At 41.3% G+C, this 23,833-nt stretch overlaps 1 protein-coding gene across 2 annotated transcripts in view; it reads right to left on the bottom strand.

Moving 5' to 3' along the window:
- Nucleotides 1-23,833, bottom strand: part of THADA (THADA armadillo repeat containing) — a 291,090-nt gene that overhangs the window by 65,190 nt on the left and 202,067 nt on the right. For both annotated transcript variants that reach the window (XM_081068770.1, XM_081068771.1), the window contains exon 31: nucleotides 3,365-3,459. In XM_081068770.1, coding sequence (XP_080924896.1) covers nucleotides 3,365-3,459 — 95 coding nt within the window. The remainder of the gene's footprint in view (nucleotides 1-3,364; nucleotides 3,460-23,833) is intronic.

Genomic DNA, 23,833 nt, shown 5'->3' with positions numbered 1-23,833 from the left:
ATAAGCCCAAGACATATTCATGTGTATCTCCAGATAGAGGTGTTCAACGTGGCTGATGCTAGCATGTCATGTCTGATGAATGAACAACAACAAAAAATGATTCCTTTCTGGATCAGTCAGGGGGACAGGCGCATCCCCAGTCAAGTGGTTTCCAAAGTGGATTCCTGACATTCTTGTCAGGTATGCTTTGCTGCAGTGTTTTCCTAAGAAAGCAGACATTTCTTTTTTCCTGAAGATATTTAAGAATGTGAGAATTGTGAATGTAAAGAGTAGAGCATAATTCTGCTGGGCTGCAGGGGATTAGAGTAGATGCATGGTTTCCAACGAATGATAATGATAATGATGATAATAATATTAATGGTAGCTTATATTTTGAGCCCTTATTCAGTGCCATACAAAGCATATTCTTTACATGGGGCTTTACGTGTATTAGTTGACAACCACTCTAAGATACAGATCCTATTATTAACCCTATTTACAATCAAGAAAAGGTGTTTCAAAAAGGTTAAATGACTTGCCAGAGGTCACAGAGCTAGTAAGTGGCAGACCTGGGAAGCAAACCCAGGGATCTGGCTTCAGAGCCTATTTGGTATACTCCTTACTCTGAGCTTTGAAAGCCAATAATAGAGGTAGACCAATACATATTTATAAACATATACCCATGATATACACATCTTATTTGAATTCAGAAATGAATTTACATCGGTTGATACATGAATTTAAATAAGACTTATATCTTGAAGACAAGTGTTTCTATACTAAAAACTGAGAAAAACTCTGCATTTCAATCAGTTAATAACAAACCCAGTTAATGAGGGCCTGCTATGTGCTTAGCTGGGGGACAAAGAATCTAAAGCACGATCCATTCTTTCAAGGTACAGACAAGGTAAAACTATAATACCATGACGTTATTTTGAAATCATATTGAAAGTTACACATCTAAGTAAGTGATCACCTTCCTTGGTGATACAGCTATTGCACAAACTGCCTGTGGAAATAATTTATCAAATACATAAGAATAGTTTTCATTAGTTTAAGCTCACAGTTTATTTTTGTCCTAAACAGTGCTATCCGTCTTAATCACCCTTGTATTTGGCATTTGGTTAGTTCTAAAATCTAATTCATCTTCAAAGGAGGAAAATTTGTTACCATTATTTGTGTGGATGTATCATATGAACACATTCATTCATACAGATAGACATAGATGGGTACACATACACATATAGCCTGTGCTTTATGAAGGCAATTCCCAAAGGACCGGACAAAATCAGTACAATAGGAACATAATCTGTACCATATATGTAATTTTCATTTTCTAGTAGCCACATTTATAAAAGTAAAAAGAAATGAGTGAAGCTAATTTTAATAATACATTTATTTAATCTAGTATATAAAAATATGATCATTCTGACATGTAATCAATATAAAACCTTAAGAAATTTTTTTTTTCATGCTAAGTCTTTGAAATCTGGTGTGCATTTTATTCTTACAGAACATTTCAATGTGGAATAGCCAAATCTCAATTGTTTAAGAGCCACATGTTGCTAGTGGCTGCCATACTGGACAGTGCAAAATAAAATATTTAGAGCAATGACGGTTATACTAGAGTAAAAGTGTCCCATCCTCCTCATATACGCTGCAAAGTAATAACTTTAAGAGGAATAATACATCGATGCAAGTGAAATACCGTTGAGTAATAAATGATAACTTTTGATCCCATTTAATTGGGGGTGTAAACTCTAAATAATGTAAGAGTTTGGAGGAAAGGATGATTCAAAATGGCCAAAGTCATCGTCATGGAGGAGTCAGTAAAGGACAGGCAGCTGGAGGAGAGGAGGGGGTATTTTATAACATTCAAGGGTTAACGCTTCCAGATAAGCAAAAATAGCACTAATAAGCTAAGAAAAACTTAGTTCACACAAACTAATGATTACCATCAACTGCACAACTCTGATAGGATCCCACTGATGGGACTCGTGAACAGTGAGCAACTCTTTCCTGGCCAAGGCCCTTTAGACCCTCAGCAGAGAGATATTATAAAGCTGTGTGGAATGTGGAACCGAAATACAAAAATAGTGGAAACCCATAACAGCTTACATCTGGTAACATGTGATTTATAATCTCTGGACCCCAGTGAGCTCAAGTGCAAAGTAAAGTGGATACAACCCTGAGGTCTCTTATAGGTAGGGTGACCTATAATTTATTGTGCAAACCTGGACACTTTCAAAAGTAAAAGGGAGTACTATTCAGAATTAGGCTGAGACAAGAGGCATAAACTAGGACTGTTTTACAGCTATAAAACTATATGATCCCATTCTACCAAACGGACACAACAGCTACCCCTGTGCAGGGACGCAGAGCTGGCGCAAGTCCAGGCATGTTCTTCTTACCTCCGCATGGCCACAGGGGCTTCGTGGGCTAATAGCATTGATCCGGGTGAGGCCGTTTCGCACCTCCCCCTCAAAGCATCTTAAATTGGTTTGAATTTGGGAACAGGGTTCCATATGGGCAGAGCTGAGCTCTGACAGCCTGAATATATTTACTGAAGACAACAAATCATTGACAGACTAAATTTAACAGAGGAAAGACCTGGCCTGCTTGTACTCAGAATCTGACTTTGTAATTGTAGCCTCCTTTAGACAGGCCTAATCAATTAGAAGAGGCTGATTTTAACCAGTTGTAGGCTCATTACCCTGCATTCCAGTTTGTGTTGACGAAAATCAGTTTCAGTCTGTGGCCTGGAACTCATGTACTGCACTTCCTGCGGCCTCTTATATAAACACATCAAAAAAATTTTTTATTTGGAGTTGCCCTTCTCCCTTTTAAGAAAACCACTTTGTGAATCATGATTAAAATAGAACAGTTGCATGTGGATCTGGGGCCCATACCAGGAAACATATATGACCAAGGAACACATATAAGGGGTGAGCTTAAGATAGCGAGGGGTGGATTTGAGACAGTCTCAAATATCCAGGCTCCAGCATTAAATGAGTCTAGTTCAGTTATCTCCACAGAGTGGAACAGAAAAAACTCTCAGTTATTGAAAATGACGACCTTTCAAAGAAAATTCATGAAACAGGAAAGAGCCAAGGTCTTAGAAACACAGAGGATATCTGAGTAGAGTCCACACTCTTCCGTGAACGACCAAATAGAAAATAAACAGGAAACTTCCAACCAAACAAGGACAAGTTTCCTTGAGAAGCCTCTCTGAGAGAACCATATATATAGCACTGTGTTTAATTTTGATGTGTGGTTAGTCTTAACAAAAGTAGGTGGGGAAGTATGTGGCAGAGTCACTCAAAACCCCACCTACATTTCAAAAACCTGTAATCACTCCAAAATATGATATAACTATGAATCATACCTGGCTGGTTGCCTTTTGTGGGTTTGTCAAGACAGCGAGTCAACAGGAAGAGAATATCAATATATACAGCTCTGGTCACCAAACATGGATTTTGCCTAGAAAGGGAAAGAACAGAAAATAAATGGATCTTTTCTCTCCCTGAGGCCTGGGTCACAGAAAAGATAAAATGGGTATTTTCTACCAGACATGTCATGAGGCTTAGGGAATTACAGCAAATGCTTTTAAAAAAGATAATCACCAATGGCAAAAACACAGTAAATCAAGTGAGAAAATGTAATTCTACAGCAGGTGGTGAAGGCCAGGGCTAAGAGTGTACAAAACAGATAAAACTCTACACCCTGGCTCCAAATAAAATAAACGGAAACAAACAAAAAACAATATCCTATCCTAGTTATCTGAAAATCAGGAGACAGTTTAGAGGGAGGACTATGTTCTATTATTTTCTTCTTAAGTGAACAAATTTAGGGGGAAAATCATTGGTCGTGAGTATCACCGATTTCGTATTTTGGAGAAGGAGTTCTGCATTCACATATGACAAACCATACCTGTGGACTTAAAGTAACCAGCTGAAAAACAAACACACAAAAGCATTAACAAACACTGGGGCAGACATTCCTTTCCCAATAAATGGAATTTTTTCTTCTCTCAATAAATGGAGCACGTTCATTTTACTCTTTGACCCACACGCTGGAAAAAGTTAGTGGGGTTGCATTTAGGGGTCTAGATAAACAAGAAAGAACGAAGACTTTCTTTTGAGAACAGCACTGAAAGTCCCTGGCTCTGAGCCTCAGTTCATCCTGACCACGCAAAGAGCCTAACCCTCCTTGGGGTTAATTCGGCACAAGTAGTAAAAACAGTAGGGGCAGATCTGGGTTTGAATCCTGGCTTTGCCATTGATTATCTCTGTGACCTGAATCAGAATTCTGACCTATACAGAGGGAACCCCAATCACCTCTGTGAGTTACTGTGAGCACTCAGTGTGGCACAGCAAACTAGGACCACCCATCTCGGTGCCTGGCCATGGCAGAGGCTCCCTAAGTGTTCATTCCCTGCCCTTCTCTGCCTCCAGCATAAGATGAGGGAATGGCACAGTGTTCTAGCTAGTGGGTTTGCATTTACATGATACCTAAACCCGTCCTTCTCATTCCCTGTAAGTGAACAGCTTACCATTTCCCTGAAGTTTATTCCCAGTCTATCCTGAATGGCACACATCCAAGGCTAGCATGTTCTAGCATGAAAAGCAAATCAGACACTTTTAATTTAAAACAAAACTGTCTTGTTTCAAGGTTCTCTGTTGCTGACCTGTCCCACTCACTGGCTTCACCTACAGTATCTGCTTGCTCCCTGGCTCCCACCTTGCTGTAACTCCTACTCTATATGTATACCTCATGTTTGGCCTAATTTCATACCTGCACCTGGTTATCTTTTAAAAATTAGTTTTTAAAAATAGGTAACACATGCATATGGCATAAGAATAATTCAAACAGTACACTGTACAAGAGGGCATGCAGTGAAAATTAAGCTCCTTTTCCATGCCCCCACCTATAGTCTGTTCCCTGAGGCAACCATTATTGCTACTTTCTAGTATATCCTTCCAGACACATTCTATTCATTTATAAGCATCTATCTAGAGCTACCCACTTCTTTCTTTTTACATACACTAGTGGTTTACTATACATAGTAAGTCCTAACTTAACATCGTCAATAGGTTCTGCAACTTTAAGTGAAAGAACAAATAAGGAAACAAATTTGACCACAGGCTAATTGACATAAACATCTCATCAACATTATAATGAAATGATGTTAAACGAAACAACATTATCTGAGGACTTGCTGTACTAAGTTCTGAGCATTACGTTGATTTCACCGATAGACTTTGGATATCAGTCTATTAAAAACAGAGAGATTTGTCTCCTGTTTTTAATAGACTGATATCCAAACTATTTCATTTCATGGATGTAAACAGTTTCATTTCATGGGTGTACCAATCCCCTATTGAAATAATTCAGATTAAGACACTTTGCTGAAAACAATGCTGTAATAAATATGTATGCACATTGGTTTTGTGCATATAAATGAATACTCAGAGAGAATTTCCTCGAAGCTGAATAAAGCTTCCAGAATCAAGACATTTGCACATTTGAAACTTTGGTTGCTTTTTTACAAGAGGCTCTCCAAAGAGACTGTACAAATTTCACCAACAGTGTGTAAGAATTCCAGTTTCCCCACAATCTGGTAAACACAGTGCATTATTAAACTCTTGATTTCTGTCAAGATGATAAATGAAAAATAATATCTCATTGTTTTACACACTTGATCTTAGCCAAAAGGCCGAGAAGCGATTATATCTCATTGTTTTAAATCACAATTATGTTATTAAAAGTGAGGTTGAACAACACTTCATATGCTTTTCAAAAAAGATACCTGAATTTCCTTTCTGTAAGCTGTATTCAAATCCCACGTCCATTATGTTGTTAGTCTTTTTCTTATTGATTTGTAGGAACTCTTTGTATATTAAAGAAATCTGTTCTTTTTCACACGTTACGAATATGTTTTTGCAGTTTATCATTTGTCTTTTAACTTTCATAATTTTATTTTGCAATTCAAAAATGTTAAGTTTTATGCAAATATATTAATTTTTTATTTATGTCTCCTGGGTTTTATGTCACACTAACCCTTCTCCAAGATTTTATACATATATGTAAATTTTTCACCATATTTTCTTCTAGGACTTTACAGTTCCTTTTTTTTTTATTTTAAGTAATTGCGGTTTTTGCAATTATTTTTAACCTTTTATTTTATTTATTTTTTTTTTTAAGGAGGGCGCAGCTCATAGTGGCCCATGTGGGGATCGAACCAGCAACTGTGGTGTTACTAGCACTACGCTCTAACCAACTGAGCTAACTGGCCAGCCCCCATTTTTGTTGTTGTTGTTGTTTAAAACTTTCATTTTTTTGAAAAATTTCCCTCCAATCTTGCCCCTATCTTTTGTCTCTATCCAGTTTTCCCTAGGTCTCTCAATCATAACTTTCTGTCTCTACTCTTCTACTCACTATGAAAAGCCTATGAAAAGCCTATGAAAAGTCACTATGAAAACTTCTTCAATGATATTGTTTACAATTCTAGCATTTCCACTGTTTAACAGGTTGCACTTCCTCTTGCCAAAGAAAAGGTCACTCAAGAAAGAGAGAAAACCCACTGATGGTTAATGAATCATCAGATATTTATCACAGGGCTGAGTAAATGGCCTGCAGGTAGATGGAATAGCTCCTGAGCTTTGAGTTAGGTGCTAGGAGGAAATGCACAGGAGATGATTTGAGGTCTTAGAGAATGTCGTCTAGTTATGGGGACAAAAATAAAGTCAAACTTTGGGACAGGAGTTAAGGAGTTAAGAAAAAGAATATATCAGGGTAGACTGGAGAAATATAAAGGGTATATGAAGATGTAATTCCACCTGAGCCATGAAAATGGGAAGAATTTAGACAAAGTTGTCAAGGAAGGGCAATAGAGGTGGGAAGGAATTAGTTTGGCTTGTCTAGGGACCTGGGGAGACCAGATTGAGAAGATAAGAGAATGTATTGGAAAGGTAGGAACAAGAGCAAGGCAAGCCAGGCTTTCAGGAGATGGGATACTCTGTGCTAACTGGGTGCTTCTTGGTGCAAAAACGAACTGCCTGCTCCCATGTGACCTCATAGAGTAGCTTCTCATGCTGGATATTTTTCTGTTGGTGGAACCATAAGGGGAAGTTTTGGGGGAACTGGTTTGATTTTCAAGTCTGATGAGGAGCCTAGTTTCCATGAGATTTTTAGCTAAGGTAATATATATTTTTAAAATTTCTAAATGAATATAGGAAAGGTTGGCAATCTGGAAAGCCCCCAGCCAGGCTGAAGTGCTCTGCATCTTCTCTTGACCTGGTACAGGCTGGAGACCCTGCTATCCTCGTGGAACACTTCAGGGACCACTCTGACCGCTCTGACCGCCCCCGTAACTGTGACGCTCTAGGCCAAGTCTGAGGTAGTCAACGACATCATGGGAGGCTCCCTCAAATGTTGCTGCTTTTGATTCCAGGAAAAAGAGAGGATCTGGATCACAGACGAGTCCCTCCATGGCTTCTCCTCCGAGACTGAGTCAGAGAGAAATTCTGGTATGCAGCCCACCGTTCATGGCTCCACCCGTGAGCATACCACAGACACTGCCACAGCCATATAACATCCCTGTCTGGACTCAGAGTTGGGCTTCACTCTGATCTGGCTTCTAAGTCAGGAAAATAATTTTTTTCTCTTTCTTTTTTTCTCTATTACTTGGTGTTTGTTCTGACTTGGAAATGGTACACTGTGAGTTCAGGGTGAGCCAGAGGTTTGTTCTCAGTCTGTCAGGCCACTTTGATGATGGGAATAGAATCCTGGGAAGAGCAAGCCAGCTGGACAGGAAACCAAGCCACAGGGTTTTGGTGGGCTCGGGGCTTTTTTCTACCCCCAGATGGAAAAACCCTGGCATGGGCCATGGTATAATGAAGATTTAGAGTGTTTGAAAAAATCTGAAGTGGTCAGGGTCTAACAGATGGGCTGAAAACAGCATAACAGTGGCTTTAGAAGGAGTAGCAGAAATCAGGTACTAGGAGGGCTAAGTGTACACATATAAAATAAAACAAAGGACTTGTTAGGAATCTTGCTTTCTCCCACCTTTTTAAATCATTTGTCCCTTGACAAAAATCTGCCCAAGAACCTGATTAATACGTTTTTGCCTTGGGAAATCTCTGAATTTCATTAAACCTCCTGCCCTCTCTCCTGGAAACTGGGGGGAGGCAGAGGCAGGGCAGAGAGAGTAGAGCTTCCCAGACACGTCCACAATGGCCCTAGTGTCTAGAGGACAGCAGGAGCTCTTGAGAAATCTGTGATAAATTATTCACTTCTCCTGTCCTTTCTGGAATCCCAGTGGCTGCAGAGCTCTTTCACTGAGGCCCATTCATTCAGAAAACATTTACTAAGAGGTACTGAGTGCCAGGAATAGTGCCAATGTGTGGAAATATGAAATGATTCGGGGACACTGTCACTGCCCTCAAGGAACTTAGAGTCCTGAATAATGTTTTTCAAACTGTAGGTTATGACCCATTTTGTTGGTTAGGAAATCAACCAGTGGATGGTGACCAGGGTTAAGAGAAAGAAAGGAAGGAAGAGAGGGAGGGAGGGAGGAGTAGAGAGGAAGGAAAAGGAAGGAGTGAGTGAGCTAGGGAAGGGAGGGAGGGGAAAAATATAATCAGAGTGCATCAAAGTAATAAAGGTAGCATTGTCTCCTTTACTTGTAAAGTCCTGGCCCAGAATGAACTTACTTTTAATCAACTATCTTTGATGTAAGATGTAAATAATTTATGAAAAATGCAATTATTTTAAGTAAAAATATTGGCTGATTTGTTCTGACTCCTTTCTTTTTCTTTTCAGGCAACAAGCCACTCTACTTTATACTGAATGGTTTCAATAAGGTTATGCTTGGTATCCAAAATGATGGTGGATATGTTGAAAGAGAACCTTCCTGAAATTAAATATGCTAAATCTTGAGTAAATTCCTTCTCTGTTGTATCTTTTTTTTACAGAGTGTTCATACGTTATATAGACAATATTAAAATTTCAAACTGTGCAAGATTTCATGTGTGTGTGTATACATATATACATACAGTACACACAGCACACAGATACACATTAGGTCCCACATAAAATGTATTTTTTTGTTGTGAGTGGCTGTCAAACTTGAAAGCCACTAGTTTAGTAGAAGAAACATACAACAAATCATACTAGAGGATGATAGGAGGGATTGACAAAGTGAAAATTAAAGATGGTGGAAGAGCCAACTGTTCAGTGTACCTGGGTGAGTCAGGAAGTCAGCTGGCAGAGAGCTGGAGAATGAGGAAGAGTCTGGGCTATACACCAGGTGCAGAGTGACCCTGGCAGGGGAAGTGCAGCATGTCCAAAGACTTGGGCACATGACACGTTTGGAGAATAACAAGAAATGCAAAGGGAACATGAGAGGAAATGATAGATGAGTGACATGCCCCAAATAGGTGAACTGTAAGAGTTCCAAAAACTCCAAAGGGTTGAAGTCCCCAGTGGGACCCCATTGGCCCAATCCCCTCTGGAGAGCTGGGATCCTTACTCACTAGTATGAAGCCTTGGTGGGCTCCCTGGAAGGGACAGACAGTTCACTTTGGACATACTAAACTCTTCTAAGAGAATGCACTGTCATCTTCAGAGGGCTGCTAATGGCTCTCCTGGCTTTAGGCTGCTAGTGTCTACTAAGATCTCCAAGTCAAGAGACCGTATCTGGACTTCAACAGAGTCAGGGTCTGAGGTCACTTCAGTCCCCAGAGAACTACTTACCCAGAGTCCTGATTAGATTCATGGCATGACTTTATTATCTAGAAACATTTCCTGAGCACCATGAGGGATATCCTACTTGGGACAGAAAAGGAGCGAGAGGACAAAGTTCTGGCTTTGCAGAGCTTATGGTCTTATTATATGTGTGTGTGGTGGTGGTGGGGAGGGTGGGGTGTATATGGAGAAAAACAAAATACACAAAAAGCAATCAGAGGGAATGTCATTGAGGAGGGATCTGGGGACATGGAAATATTTGGCCAGTGAAAGGAAAGGAGGAATTCTCTAGGCAGGAGAGTTCACTGAAGCAAAGATACAAAGGTGGTAACCTGTTCGCCACATTAAGGGAAGAATGCAGACCAGAAAGTCAAATAGGTGCAGCTGACAAGCTTGGTGGCTTAGGATGATCCTGGTCTCGAGTCCTAGCAGGGGCTCATCATAACCCACTGCATGCTCTTCCTCTAATCTTGGCTCCTACCCAGGCCCGCTCCTACCCAGGCCCGCTCCTACCCAGGCCCGCTCCTACCCAGCCCCGCTCCTACCGAGGCCCGCTCCTACCGAGGCCCGCTCCTACCCAGGCCTGCTCCTACCCAGACCTCTTCTGTCCTCAACCACAGTGAGCAGAAAATCACTTGCAGCCTCTTACCATAGAGCCAGCAGTGGAGTTAATGAAGCTGTTATCCTGGGGAATCACCCCAGGCCCCAGATAGACTGGGAAGAAGAGAACCAGAAAAAGAGAGGGAAAGTGAGTGGGGAATAAGGGGAGAGAAGGCAGGTGAGAAATGGAGTGAAGGGGAGAAGAGAAGCATAAGGAGTGAGGGAGAGTGGTAGTCAAGGGAGAGGGGAAAATAATCTATAACATGTTCCCACATTCTGCCATGATGCCCCCACTTGACAATGTCCAGCCACAACGCATCCTTTATTCAAAACTCACTTCAAAGTCTATCCTGTAGGAAACCTTCCCTGACTAACCATCAGAAAACAGCCTCTGAGGACAATCTGAATGGCTGACTTGACACAGGATATTTGGTTGACCTTCCTTTGGTCCCCCATAGATCCCAGAGGCGGCCATCTTTGTAGTCCCAGGCAGTTGAAGTCTCTACAATGGTAACTGTCTGCAGACCAGACGCTACTTCTCCTTACACTCGGTTATAAAGGAAGAGCTGCTGCGGTTAGGAGCCAGGAGGTACTTCTTTGATGTAGGCCACATGAAGTCACATAAATGTGGAAGTGTAAATTAAATAAAAAGAACCCCTTTCTCCCTTCTGATTTCCATTTTTACCACAGCCCCCAGCCAAGCAACCATCATATGGCATTCTTAGAGAAACAATAGGGGATTTGTTTAAACCAAGATGCCAAATGGTCATGAATTGCAGAATATACATTTTTAAACAAGCTATTTTCCCCCACTCTAACATCCAGAATGTAGATCGGCACGCGGGGCCAGCTGGCAGCCGCATGCAGGGCCTGGCTGGCTACTCGGGACTGCTCGTTTACCTTGCCCTCCCCTTGGGGGGGTTGGTAACGGCAGAACTGCATTTTTATATTATGCTCCAATTTCTATCCAGCCTTTCTTGGTCTGGAGCTTTGCAAGTGTTTATACTCATAACCCACATATATAAGCTGCCCCGTAGCCCTCCTACTTGGATTTTCCTTTTAAAGTGAAGCCATCTTCGTGCCCTGCTCTGGTGGTTGACCAGTTTATGGGGAATTCTTACTGAGCTGCCATGCACAAAGCAAGAGAAACATGAGCTGTGAGTCTGTCCAGGAAGGAACCAAATGTCCCAGCCATGCCCTACTGAGCACAGGGGCTTTCCCTGGAAAAGCAGTTTTTGTTCCTGGGATGGAAACAGAGGGCCTTAGCCATTTTACCAGGGTCCCGAGTAGGAACTCAGCACGACCCAGGCAGTCTGCAGAAGGCACTGGAGCACTTCTTAGGTCTGGGTTGAAGCCACAGTCACCTCTGCTTCCCTGGGAACGCCACTGCTTGAGAGGAGCCCATGACCCCAGTGCCAAGGCTTTGCCTTTTCTCTCCGTTCAGGCTCACCTACCTTCCCAGAGGGCCCCCAGGGAGCCTCCCACACCCCAGAGGCCTTCATATTTTTCCATCTTTCTATGAGGCATCTTTTTCTCATTAATGTACTAACACTCAAGTTATGTGCAGAGAATGAGGAAAAAGAGACCTTGTGTGGGGCTTGGGATTTGTTCAAAGCCTGGGGAAACCGTTTTAGAGGGTGTATGTTTTTTATTCTTTTTATGAGAGATGCATGTTTCCCCCCCTCTGTGACTTGTTTAAAAGCAAAGTTTAATATGCTGCCAGAGAAATTGCTGGTTAATAACTTTAATAAGCTACGTGCTAGGAATTATGGGAGAAAAGTAGTATCCAAGAGAACTTTTATTGTACAGTTTGGGGCTTGGAGGATATATAGCTTCAGTTATTACATAAAATGTTAACAGAAGTCCCCTTTCTTTTCAAACCTTACTTTCTCCCCAGGATTACAGAAAAGGATAAGTAAGTGATGTGCATGGAAACTTCTAGAAGCTGCACGAGAAGTCTGTATGTGGATCCCAAGGTGAGAATTTCTAACAGCGCAGTCAACAGAACTGTGCTAATGTGAACTTGGCAAAATACACACTTGGAAATTAGCGCTGACAATAATAGTAATAATGATAATAATATCAACTTCACTTTATTAAAAGTTTTATCTTTAAGAAAGATTCCTGTTTTATCTTTGTAACATTCTTAAGAGAGAAGAAAAATATTATTACTTTTAAAAGGCATCATTGTTCCCATCTTTACAAATCCACAAAGCAGCTCTCATATAGCTCAAGTGACCTACCAAAGATCAGGGCAAAAACCAAGAATAGAATCAAGGTTTTCTAGACAAATTGTATCTGTGTGTCCCAAACACACTCAGATGAAAAGTGAGACACTGTGCCAAACAATCGGGAGTATTTTGGTTTGTGGCCACACGCTCTGGTGTTGTGTCCTCGCGGCCAGTCTGGTGAAATGCGAGGCTCCCAGCACAGCTGTTTCCGTGAGGGCCAACATAAAGGCCTATTTTCAACACGGGCCCATTATGTTGAGAAAGACTTAATGATCTGACAATAGATATTCCTATGTTTGCTTCACTCTTTTATACTTTCACACCCATTACTTACCATATCCTTCCCTGCCCTCATCTATTTCACACCGTCATTTTTGAGCTTCCCACTTGACAGATAAAAACTAAAGATCTTTCAAATTACAGGCCACCCAAATAGCTGAGCAGGAACCAGAACTCAGACTTGCTAACTCGACCTCTCCTCAACATCAGGGAGGTGTATTCACAGGCAAGAGGCTTTTCCACTCACTGAATGCCTCTCAAAGTGACCCTCCCTCTCGCCACCGGGGAACAGAGGGTCCCTGCTGGCCCAGGGTGAGAGCCCTGGAATAAACTCCTGCAGTTGTGTGGGAAGGGGTTATTTTCAGAGGCCCACAGGCCAGTCCATTGGCCAACAAAGCCTGGGCATCACTGGTAGCAGGGGGGCAGGAAGGACAGTGAGGCTTTGGAGGGTCTCTCTCAAAGCTGCTTCCTTTGCCCATTCATATAAGACCAGCCCACATGCCCCACAAGCCCTCCTGGAGGCAGCCTTAAGCCTGGCCACTCAGGGCAAACGTACCAGGTCTGAATCAGTTCAGGAGGAGGGTGGAGAAGCAGGAGGCCACACTAGGCCTAAAGAAGCCCTTCCGCCAGGTCTGTGTGCTGCCTGAAAGCCTGCCCTCATTGCTGCTGACCTTAGTTTAAAGGTACTGTCTCCAGAAGATCACTACTGAAAAACAGTTGTATGACCCAGGAGAATAAACTCATTTACATATTAGAACTTAGTAATATGTTAGCATGATTTATGGGTCAGATCAAGCAGCAGTCAGCCAGCTCAGAGTGGATTTCTGAGGAAAGGGGATCTAGAAAGCTAAGTAACGACGTCAAGAAGGTCTAGAGCACGAGGAGGGCAGCGCTGGAGAGAGTGCCCTGGGCAGCCCAAGGGCACAGTGTTGCAGTATTTTCTATGAGGATGATCAGGCTGCAGTAGGGGAAGAAAGTGGTTCAAGAGGCAAAAAACAAATTTGCTATTTACCTTCCTAACTTGGGCCATTTCCAGAGCCAGCCACATCTGTCAAGTAGGAAGAAATCACCTGCCCTCTTGTGTTTATTTCCTTGTCTACAAATACTGGTTTGGATTAGATCCTTGTTTGAAATAGGGAGTCAGAGTGCTCCTTTTAGTCTCTTTTGGGGCTCCCAACGCGGGTGGGCCTCCAGGCCCCTATCCCAGCTTGCACCATATTTCCCAATTCTTCTACCTTCAACATCTTGAACTTCCACTTACGCTTCTGTTTGAAGAAAGGATTCCATTGGATTAAATGATCTCTAAATTCCCTTGCCTGCTATAAATTCTGTGGTCCTATGATCCTCTTAGCAATATTGAGAAGATGCACCACGCAGCACCTCTATTCCCATTACTGGCTGCCCAGGCCAAAAACAAGGGTTTCCAAGCAACAGACAGACAGTTAGTGGGTTGCTATTAGGGAACTTTTGGTAACCCCCAGGAAGGGCTGGAAATTTTGCTGATCAGTGGGAGAGGCTGGAAAGATTTAATACACTCTGCAGTGTATCTCATGTGCTTGGAGACAGCAGCCTATTTCCCAGTGTGAGCTTGAGCTTACTGACTGCCTTTTAACTCTTGGATCAAATCCAAATTCCTCTGGCTGACATTTAAGGCCTGCCACAACTGGTCTCTTATCAAATCTTGTACTGCTGTCCAAAACACACCAGGTCTTCTTCAGCTCTATCCCCTCACTGGCCCACAATATATCACATGCATTCTCTACAGGGTGACACTGCACGTGTTGTCCGCCATCTTGAAATGCTCTTTCCCACCACTTCTGGTGTTTCTAAATCACATCCATGCCCTAAGACCCATCTCAAATACCTACCTTCCCTAGAAAGCCTTCCCTGACAACCCAGATCCACATTCTTTTCTGAATTCTTGTGCTTACTAAATGTGCTACAGATTTAGAACTTCTATATGAACATCACTGTTGGTTGTTTCACATGGATAAGCTTTCTTTTCCACTAGATTGGACCATCACTAAACTCTGATAACAGAGACTCCATTATACATGACTAAAGTGGTTCCTATAAGCTGAGCACTGTACTAAGAGTACTGCCTTTGTACTTAGGCAATGAGACCTTCACAATTTATTTAGCTACACAGGCTCTATCTATACCAGTATAACCTCACTCATTCTCCGAAGAAAATTAATCTTTCTAACAGTTAAATCTCACCGAGTCTTTAAAAACTCCCTCCTCCTAGAAGAGTTCCTTGACATTCCACCCCCCAAAAGCTGGCTCCTGTAACACACTCTGACCTCATTCCAGTGTTTACCAATTCTTACTTATTTATAGTTTATTAAATCCATACCTTATTTACTTGGTTTTTGAAATAGGGACGATATCATTCATCTCTCTGTTTCCCACTGTGCCTACTACACTGCTTTGTACTGTTTGTGAATCTGAATTGGCTTGAATTCATTGGAAATGGCTCCAAGAAGGTAACCAAGGTGTTGATTTATCCAAAAGATGTTATAAGCTAAAGGAAAAAAACAACCCACTATATCAGAGTTTTACCTGATATTATGAAAATGTATAGAGGACACTTAAGCCTGCATTCCCTTATAAGCTAGGCAATGACAACATTGCCCAAATCTCCAATAGTAATACCCCAATAAGCCAACAGCTACAAGTGGAGCAAAAGGTATTTCTGAGCCCTTTATCAAACGAATTACCACCTCCAGGTTAGATTTCCAGATAATGTATATTCAAAAATAGAAAGCATCAGCAGTTGGGGATTGAATTCTTAATGTATAGTTGCATAAAAGGACTATTTTTATTTTTCACTGCAGTACGAAGAAACGTTGATCTTGGGCAACTCGCTCACAGGCTCAGTTTAGTATAGGGACCACTTCTGACTGCTCTTACCCAACTAGTTTCCATAAGCTCAGCCTATGAACGAGAAATACCTCATATATTCTCAAGCTTCGCTTCCTCTCAAACAGCTTATTCCTTCAAGACTTGACATATTTTTAAAGGAATATCTAATGAAGAAAATGTTTTGCACCTTGTCCATTGGTTTGGGTTAAAATATGTTAACTTAATGTTTTTTCTGTTTTTAAAAATACAAACAGGATCTCATCCTGAGATATCATGACCTTAAACATTCCTGAGAAGTCTGAAAGGGAAGCGAACAAATGTCAACAAGCTTGGGTCTAAAATACACCAACTTCATTTCTCTCATCACTCAAATATGCACAAGGTTCAAGGAGGCTTCGAATAAGCTGAGCTGGAGATTAAAGAGGGGTCCTAATGAGAACCTCCCTCCGCAATAAAATCTGAGGGTTGAAAGAGAAGCAATTAAAAAAAAGTGGGGTGGAGGGGAGTAGCGGGAGAACTTTTATTTTGATGAAAAAGAAAAAGAAAGAGTGAAGAAGAAACAAACCAAAAGCAAAACCCAAACCCCAGCAATGCCTGGAAACTTGCTATGTAACTAACCACCCTGTTCAAACTTGCTTCCCTTCAAGTTTTGGCAGGGACCACAAATGATAGCCTTAAAATACCACATGATCATCTGAACATTTTAACCATCCTTCTTGACTGGATTCATTTCAGTGGCCTGAGAGTGAAACAGCAACCTGCAGCTGTGGCAAAGGACTGAGGCCTCTATTTCAAGTATAGCAGTTACGAAAGAAGGACCTCTTACTTTGGAAGGGGACCAGGCCCAGAGGCATGAGGGATTTGGGAAGGGCTGAGGGACAGTGGGAAAATGGAATCAGACCTAAGCCCCAGTATTTCTGCCTGGGAAGTGTAGTCTCTTGTGTGAATAAATCTGGTGGTTAGAAAATAAACGCTGTTTTCAGCTGTAAAGCAAAACAGAATCCTAAACCAGAACTTCTGCAGCTGGCCACAGACCCCTCCCCCGGGGCAGAACTGGGATTGCCACACAAAAGCAAGCCCTAGCTTCGTCTCTATAAGCATTATTTTTCCTTACAACATTTAAATCCAAGGCCCTCAAGGAACATACCATTCAGCTTAGTGGGGACAAGTAAATAAGAGAGAAAATGGGGAGAACAGATGAGAGCATGGATAAGGAGGTGTACGGGGAAGGAGATACGGAAGTGACTAGACATATTTGTAGCAGGGCAACGCAGGAGTAGATGAGGAGCCCATGGAAGAGGGCGCAGGCGTGTCAGGAGCCCTGAGGGGCAAGCTGTATAGGAAAGTGGATGCATCATACAGTTAATAACGTTTACAAATAAGAACTTGGGGTAACAGATCATTAGGTCTAGTACAAAGAGTTGGTCTTCAACAAACATGAGCTCCCTCCACCATCTCTTCCCATCAACCCCCATCATCACTGTTTTATTCAAAAATGTATTTCCCAAGGTTGTTTTCCTTGTAACCTTGGGACCTGTTCTTATATTCCTGAGAGTCTGTTTTTCTCACCAGAATATCAGACTGTTATTTTTCAAAACGATAAATACTGCATGCCAACAAAGCACTGGTCCTACCCCAGACACTGAGGCCACTGGGATGGCTGCCCAGACGAGGCAGTGAGGACTCCCCACTGAGAGCCCTGAAGGGGACCCTGCAGCCCCTCGGTGCAGGTCATCTCAGGTGGATGGGGAAAGAATTCTGGGCTGACCCCTGGGTAGCCTCAGTCCTGCTCTGTGGCCCCAAGCTCCAGTTACAGCCCTTGAAAGTGAGGGTATGAACGTGGGAGTATTCCAAAGAAGTGGCTGAATGATCCTGGTGCCCGGCACCCTGAGCCTTGGCCTGGAAAAGTGTACTGTGTCCCAGCATGCGAATCACCTGGGAGCTTGTCAGAAATGCAGGGTCTCAGGTAATCCACCCTGACCCCCGCTTCCCGCCCGACCTAATGAATGAGAGTCTTCATTTTAGGAGATCGCCAGGTGATTCATGTGAACGCTATGGTCTGAGAAGCACTGTTCTGAAAAATGCTTAATTGCTGTCATCAGCAGCCTTGACATAGAAACACTGGACAGATGGAAGCAATGTGGTCCAATAGAAAAGCCTGATGATGAGCAGGCAGCTGAGTCCTCAACAAATGCTAGCTGCTGTAGGTAGGATCTCATCCCTGGTCAGCTGTGTGAAAACAGACAAATCCTCCGGCCCCTCGGAGCTGCACGTTTCCATATGCGTGGGGATGGGAGTGGACTACAACACACTGGACTCTTTCCGGTTCTGAAGTTCTAGGTCAATGATTCTGTTTGACAAAACTCCGCTTAGTTGTCCCCTGTACACTGCAGTTGTAGTTTTAATAAACAGTTGCACTATTTAATAGAGCCTGGCACACAGTGGGGCTTAATAAGTATTTGTTGAATGAAGTGTTACATGTAGAGTCTATTCTACTTAAGCCTCATCTCAAAAAATGAAAATGTGCCATGAACTTCTAGGACAATAGACAACCCCAGAGTATCAGGTTTAAAGGGCACTTTTGAGAGCAACTGACGTAACTTAAAATATCTTGCTAAGGCAGCTTTTCAGTAACCAGCCTCACTCAGAAATTCATCCGTATATGAAACAGTAGTATGTCCCTTCACACTGGCACATCTGTGGAATGAAAAGTTTAGTGGTTGTATCTCCCGGGTAGCAGGCTAGAGAAACAGTCATTCCATCTTTCTTCAATGAATCTTTGGTCTCAGAAGAAAAATACAAGTGTCCTCTAGCATGTCAGCTATTTTACCCAATGTTCATCTTTTACAGTCTCCCTCGGGGAGATGGGAGATAAAAGAATGCACAAGAAAACATCAGCAGTTCTCAATCTGGCTGCATTTTAGAATCTCCTGGAGAGTTTTAAAAATAACAGTGCTTGGGCCACACCCTAGACCAAAAAAAAAAACAACCCAGAAATTCTGGAGGTGGGGCCTGGCATCAGTAGGTTTTAAAACCTCTCCAAATGATCTAATATGCAGCCATCAGCCAATCTGGTACTTAACAAATGCCAATACTAAGAGTCACAAACTCCTCATTCTGTCGGGGCTCAGTAGGTAACCTAATGAGCGAAATGGCTGGGAGGGGACAGCGGTGAAGTACAGAGAGCATGGTCTCTCAAGAGAGAACCAGCAACAGTTAGCTCTGGCCCACTGCAGGATGTGGGAATTTGGTCTGGTGTTGCCAGATTTTTTTAAAAAATCTGGAAATTTTGATTTACTGTGAAATCTCCTAATTTTTAAATGCTAGCAACTAATTATATATGGAGGGTGCCAAAAAATGTATACACATTTTAAGAAGGGAAAAACACTGTATTAAAATTGTAATACTCAATATATACTGATAACAAAAGATGAATACAAGTCATGTGTATACATTTTTTTGGCACCCCCGGGGTGTGAGTGTGAGCGCACGTGTATATATGTATATATACGTATATATATTTATAGTTATGTAACTGTATAGTTATATACTTGTATAATATATATATATTTGAATATATATGTATATTTCAAATATATATATTTGAACCCTACTCAAGTCAACGAAAACATGTCTATGGCCAATTTGACCTCGGTGAATTGTCAGTGTGACCTGTCTGGCTCAGAGTGCACAATCTACCCAGGCCTGAGCAGTGCCCCAACGGACAGCTCAGGAGAAGACTGTTTATTAAGCTAAATAAAATAAAACACTCAAGTATGGCAGCTTCCATCTGAAAAGTAGGAAGTAAAAATTGACCAAATATCTATGTATTTTTGACTTCTCTGTTAACTCATGCCAAGTTGAAATGCTGATTAAACTGGGTGTCTTACACACAGGGTTTGTCTTCCCAGTTGTTTCACTGCAGAAAAATTTTTTTATACTGAGATTTTCATATTAAGATTTTTTTTATACTAACATTAAAAAGATTTTCTTTTACTAGGGGGGATTTGAGAACAGTTAATGAAATAATATGAATCTCCTAAACAGAGGCTGGCATGCAGAAGACATCTAAAAAGGAAAGCAAAAATTTCCTTAACCTAATTTTAAAAATCTTAGCTAAAATATTGGTGGAGGTCTTCCATGTACTGTTGGTGGAAAGATGAACTGATATATCGCTTTTAGAAATCAATCTGGCAGTGTCAAGACCCTTCAAAATTTTCATATCCTCTTAATTAATTAATTTATTCTACTTCTGGACTTCAAATCCAAAGTAATAACCCACAGTCACAATCACACATACCCATGCACACATAACAATCACATTTAAAATTTTTCAGTGGACTGATATTTATGACATAAAAAAATGAGAAACAAACTGAATGGAGCAGTGGTTAGGTAAACTTAATGACGTTATTCAGGTGACAAAAATATGCTACCTTTAACATGATATTTTCAAAGATTGTTTTTCTAATTCAAAGACAAGCAAAAGTATTTTATTTTTAGAGATGCATAGGTGGTAAAATTAGGAAGTAAAGCAGAGAAATAATTATCATAAAAATGTCAGGACAGTGATAACCTCAGAGGAATGACAGTGTACAAAGAGGTTTTTTTAATGTTTATTGTTAAAATTTTTTAAATTGTGGTGAAACATACATAAAATTTTCCATCTTAACTATTTTAACTATTCATTTCAGTAATGCTAATCACATTCATACTGTTACACAACCAAGCTCCAGAACTCTTTTCATCTTGGAATACTAAAACTCTGTACTCATTAAACACTAATTCCTCACTGCCTCCTCGCGCACTCTCAGCCCCTGGCAACCACCGTTCTCCCTTCTAGCTCTATGAATCTGACTACTCTAGGTACCTCATATAAGTGGAATCATACACTATTTGTCCTTTTGTGATTGGCTTATTTCATTTAGCATAATGTCCTCAAGGTTCATCCACTTTGTAGCATGTGTTGGAACTTCCTTCCTTTTTAAGGCTGAATAATATTCCATTGTCCATATATACCACATTTTGTTTATCCATTCACCCATCAATGGACACTCAGGTTACTTCTACCTTTTGGCTGTCAATAATGCAGTTATGAACATGAATGTACAAATATCTCTTCGAGACTGGTTTTAATTCATTTGGATATATACCCAGAAGTAGAATTGCTACATCATATGGCAATTCTATTTTTAATTTTTTAGGAAATGCCATACTACTTTCCATAGAAGCCACACCATATAGTGTTTTTAGTAATAATAGCAAATGCTTTCATGATACTGTTAAATGAAAAAAGTTAGCTATTAACTATATAACTCACATAGAGTATAACCTCAACTATGTGAAACAAATAAAAAGGAAAAAAGGTGAAGTAAACTACATACATAAAACTGTTAACCAATTACAGTGGTTTCCACTGGATGTTGGTAAGATTAGACTTAAATTCTCTTCCAAATGTTATGCTTGACTAACTTTCTATGATAAGCATATACTACACAGGCGATCAAGAAAAAAAAAATTTAAATTTAGTAGGACACATTTTTCTGTCTGGTCATCACGTCATCCATTGTACTTAGTCTGATAGTGCATTTAGTTCACTACATTTACTAAAAAGAAACACACATACACACACACACACACACACACACACACATTATTTCCTTTTATAACCAAAGGAGACACTACATAACCAAATTGATTTCCCAAAAATTTTAATCCCGATATAATAGTAATTTTCTCAATTAGAGGAAATAAATCTTTTCTCCTCTTAGTCCTACTTGACAGGGCTTTGAGAAGTCTTTTCCTTTTTAGGCAGGGCCTGTGATCCAGCTGGGATACTGGAGTTGCACGCTGCAAACAGCAGGGGCACAGACAGGGCCACAGTGAGGGATTACGCTGATTCCTCCCTCACGGCGCCCAGTCTCCCCGGGCCAGCAGCAGACCCCTATTCTCACTCAGTTTCTGGCCTGGGTCAGCTGAGTTTTCCTTCAGTAGTTGGTAAACTGCCTTTGCACCATGAGAGAGACAGTAAACTGGATTGAGGAGGGAGGAGAGGAGGAAAAAGGGGAAGGAAGGGACTTGAAGGATTAATGAGCTGATTTCTATACAGGCTTTGACATCTTGGAATGAAAAGCGGCCTGTAAGAGCAGAAGCCCAGTCCTCCACGCAGGCCATGTTGCCAGCTGGCCATTCATCACCAAAAATTCCCCAACAACTCCATGGCTATTGCTTAATCACCTCATATAAATCCCTATTAATCTTGCAAAGTCAAAACACAAATATATGACAAAAGTCTTTATTTTATGTGCCCTAATTTCAGGGTCAAAATTTAAAAAACTGAGTTGGTTAGCCAATGGTTCCAATGAACTTAAAAAAAAAAAAAAACTTCTTTGGGAATAAAAGGACAAATAAATGACACCCTCACTAATGTTTTTGTACTTACTGGACTGAATGAACTCAGGCTAATGATCAAATAAACTGTAGAAGGAAAAAGGTGTTGGTGCTAAAATTTAAACCAACTTTTTTTTTTTTTTTTTTGCAATAACATTCATGTTTCATAGCTTATGCTCAAAAGATACAGAAAGTCCTTAGTGGCCACAGAGGAACATTTATTCTTCATTCATGTGTGAATTGTTAGGGACATGACGGAACCTCTTTGGCAGTGGAGTTTGGAATACTGCGCATTGTCATGTCTTTAATGGGAAGGGCAGATGAGAATGTGAAGACGGGCAGGCTTTGAGAAGGGCCCACTAGGACCCCGACTGGGCTCCTGTGAGCACGGAACTATCAGTGGAGACAAACACTCTCAGAAGACCTCAGGTGGACAGGCCGGGCGTGGGACGGGCTGAAGCGTCATCACTAACACCCAGTGCTACATTTTCCTATTCAGGAACTGCAAGGTTATTGTGTCAAGGATGTGAATGATACAGAGAAGGTGATCCATGGCGGTGGTATGCACTGTGCTCGGATGGTGTATCTTCCTCGCAAACTTTATTTTAGGCTCTGAACACATCCTGATTAATATGGTAAAAGTATGTTGGGGAGCAAGAGGAAGCCCGGTGTTAGCAACCATCTACAGACCACCCACGAAGTGTAAAGTTCACACTTGGATAATAAAGTGTTGACTGTACTGGAAACATAAAAAAAAGTGGCTTTCCTGGACTTTCAGCAAGGAAGGTGGAAACCCAGTGAATTGCAGTGATTCATGCCTTTGTTTTCGAGGGCTGGAAAACCATGGAGAAAAATCAGAGAATGTGGGTGGGGTGATGATGATGAAAAGCCGGATTAGAAAATTGCAATAGGAACCACAGGGAAGGTTAAAAGAGGCCAAAACGACTTCTCCAGCTGAAGAGGAGGCTTATGGCAGCTGTGTCATCCATCTTCAGGCATTGCACAACATGAAGGTCCATTCAGATGGCTGGCCTGTTACTCTCTCTCCTTGTTTCCATCCAAACAGAAGGAACAGGCTCATGAAGCCAGTGGATGATGGATTTCTATGAGACCCAGGAAGAGGTACCAAGCTAAGGGGGCAGAAACTCCTTCCTTATAGCATTTTAATAATGAAGTTTTAGGGTTCTTTCTTGGGGTAGTCCTGCCTAGAAGCAGGGGTCTCAGTAGCATGGTTTCTGGAGAGCCCTGACTTCCCAATCCCTAGAAAACATAGCTGGAGGACCTGGCCTACAAATCGGTACATAGATGAGAGCACAAATGTGATCAGAATTCCCTGTTCTCCTGAAAAAGGCATCTGGGAGAAGATGTCTAAAAGCCACACAGAAGGCAAATGATACTAAGCTCATGGAAGTAGTTTATGGTCAATCAACTCCTACTCTTTAAATAAAAGAGAAGAACAAAAATTGGACTAAAAATTAAAGGTTAACCATTACTTTATTGGCATTTCAGACACTAGAGAATTTCCCCATCAATATCCCTGTCCAAAGCTATAGGTGCTCAGACAAAAATGGAGACTCACATATCCTTTACCCTTTTACCTAGGGGTTTCCTTTAGGAGTTTTCACTGTGTGGCCTCCAGATATTTCCTCAGCCTCACTTTATGCCATATGTATCTCATCCTTTAGGTCTCAGAAGAGCTAACCTCTTTACAGTTCTCCACACTCACCATGCCATTTCCTACT

The sequence above is a fragment of the Rhinolophus hipposideros genome, assembly GCF_964194185.1.
Source record: "Rhinolophus hipposideros genome assembly, chromosome: 12".
In the NCBI taxonomy this organism is placed as follows: Eukaryota; Metazoa; Chordata; class Mammalia; order Chiroptera; family Rhinolophidae; genus Rhinolophus; species Rhinolophus hipposideros.
Note: the sequence above shows the minus strand (reverse complement) of the source record. Positions and strands in the feature narration are given on the sequence as shown.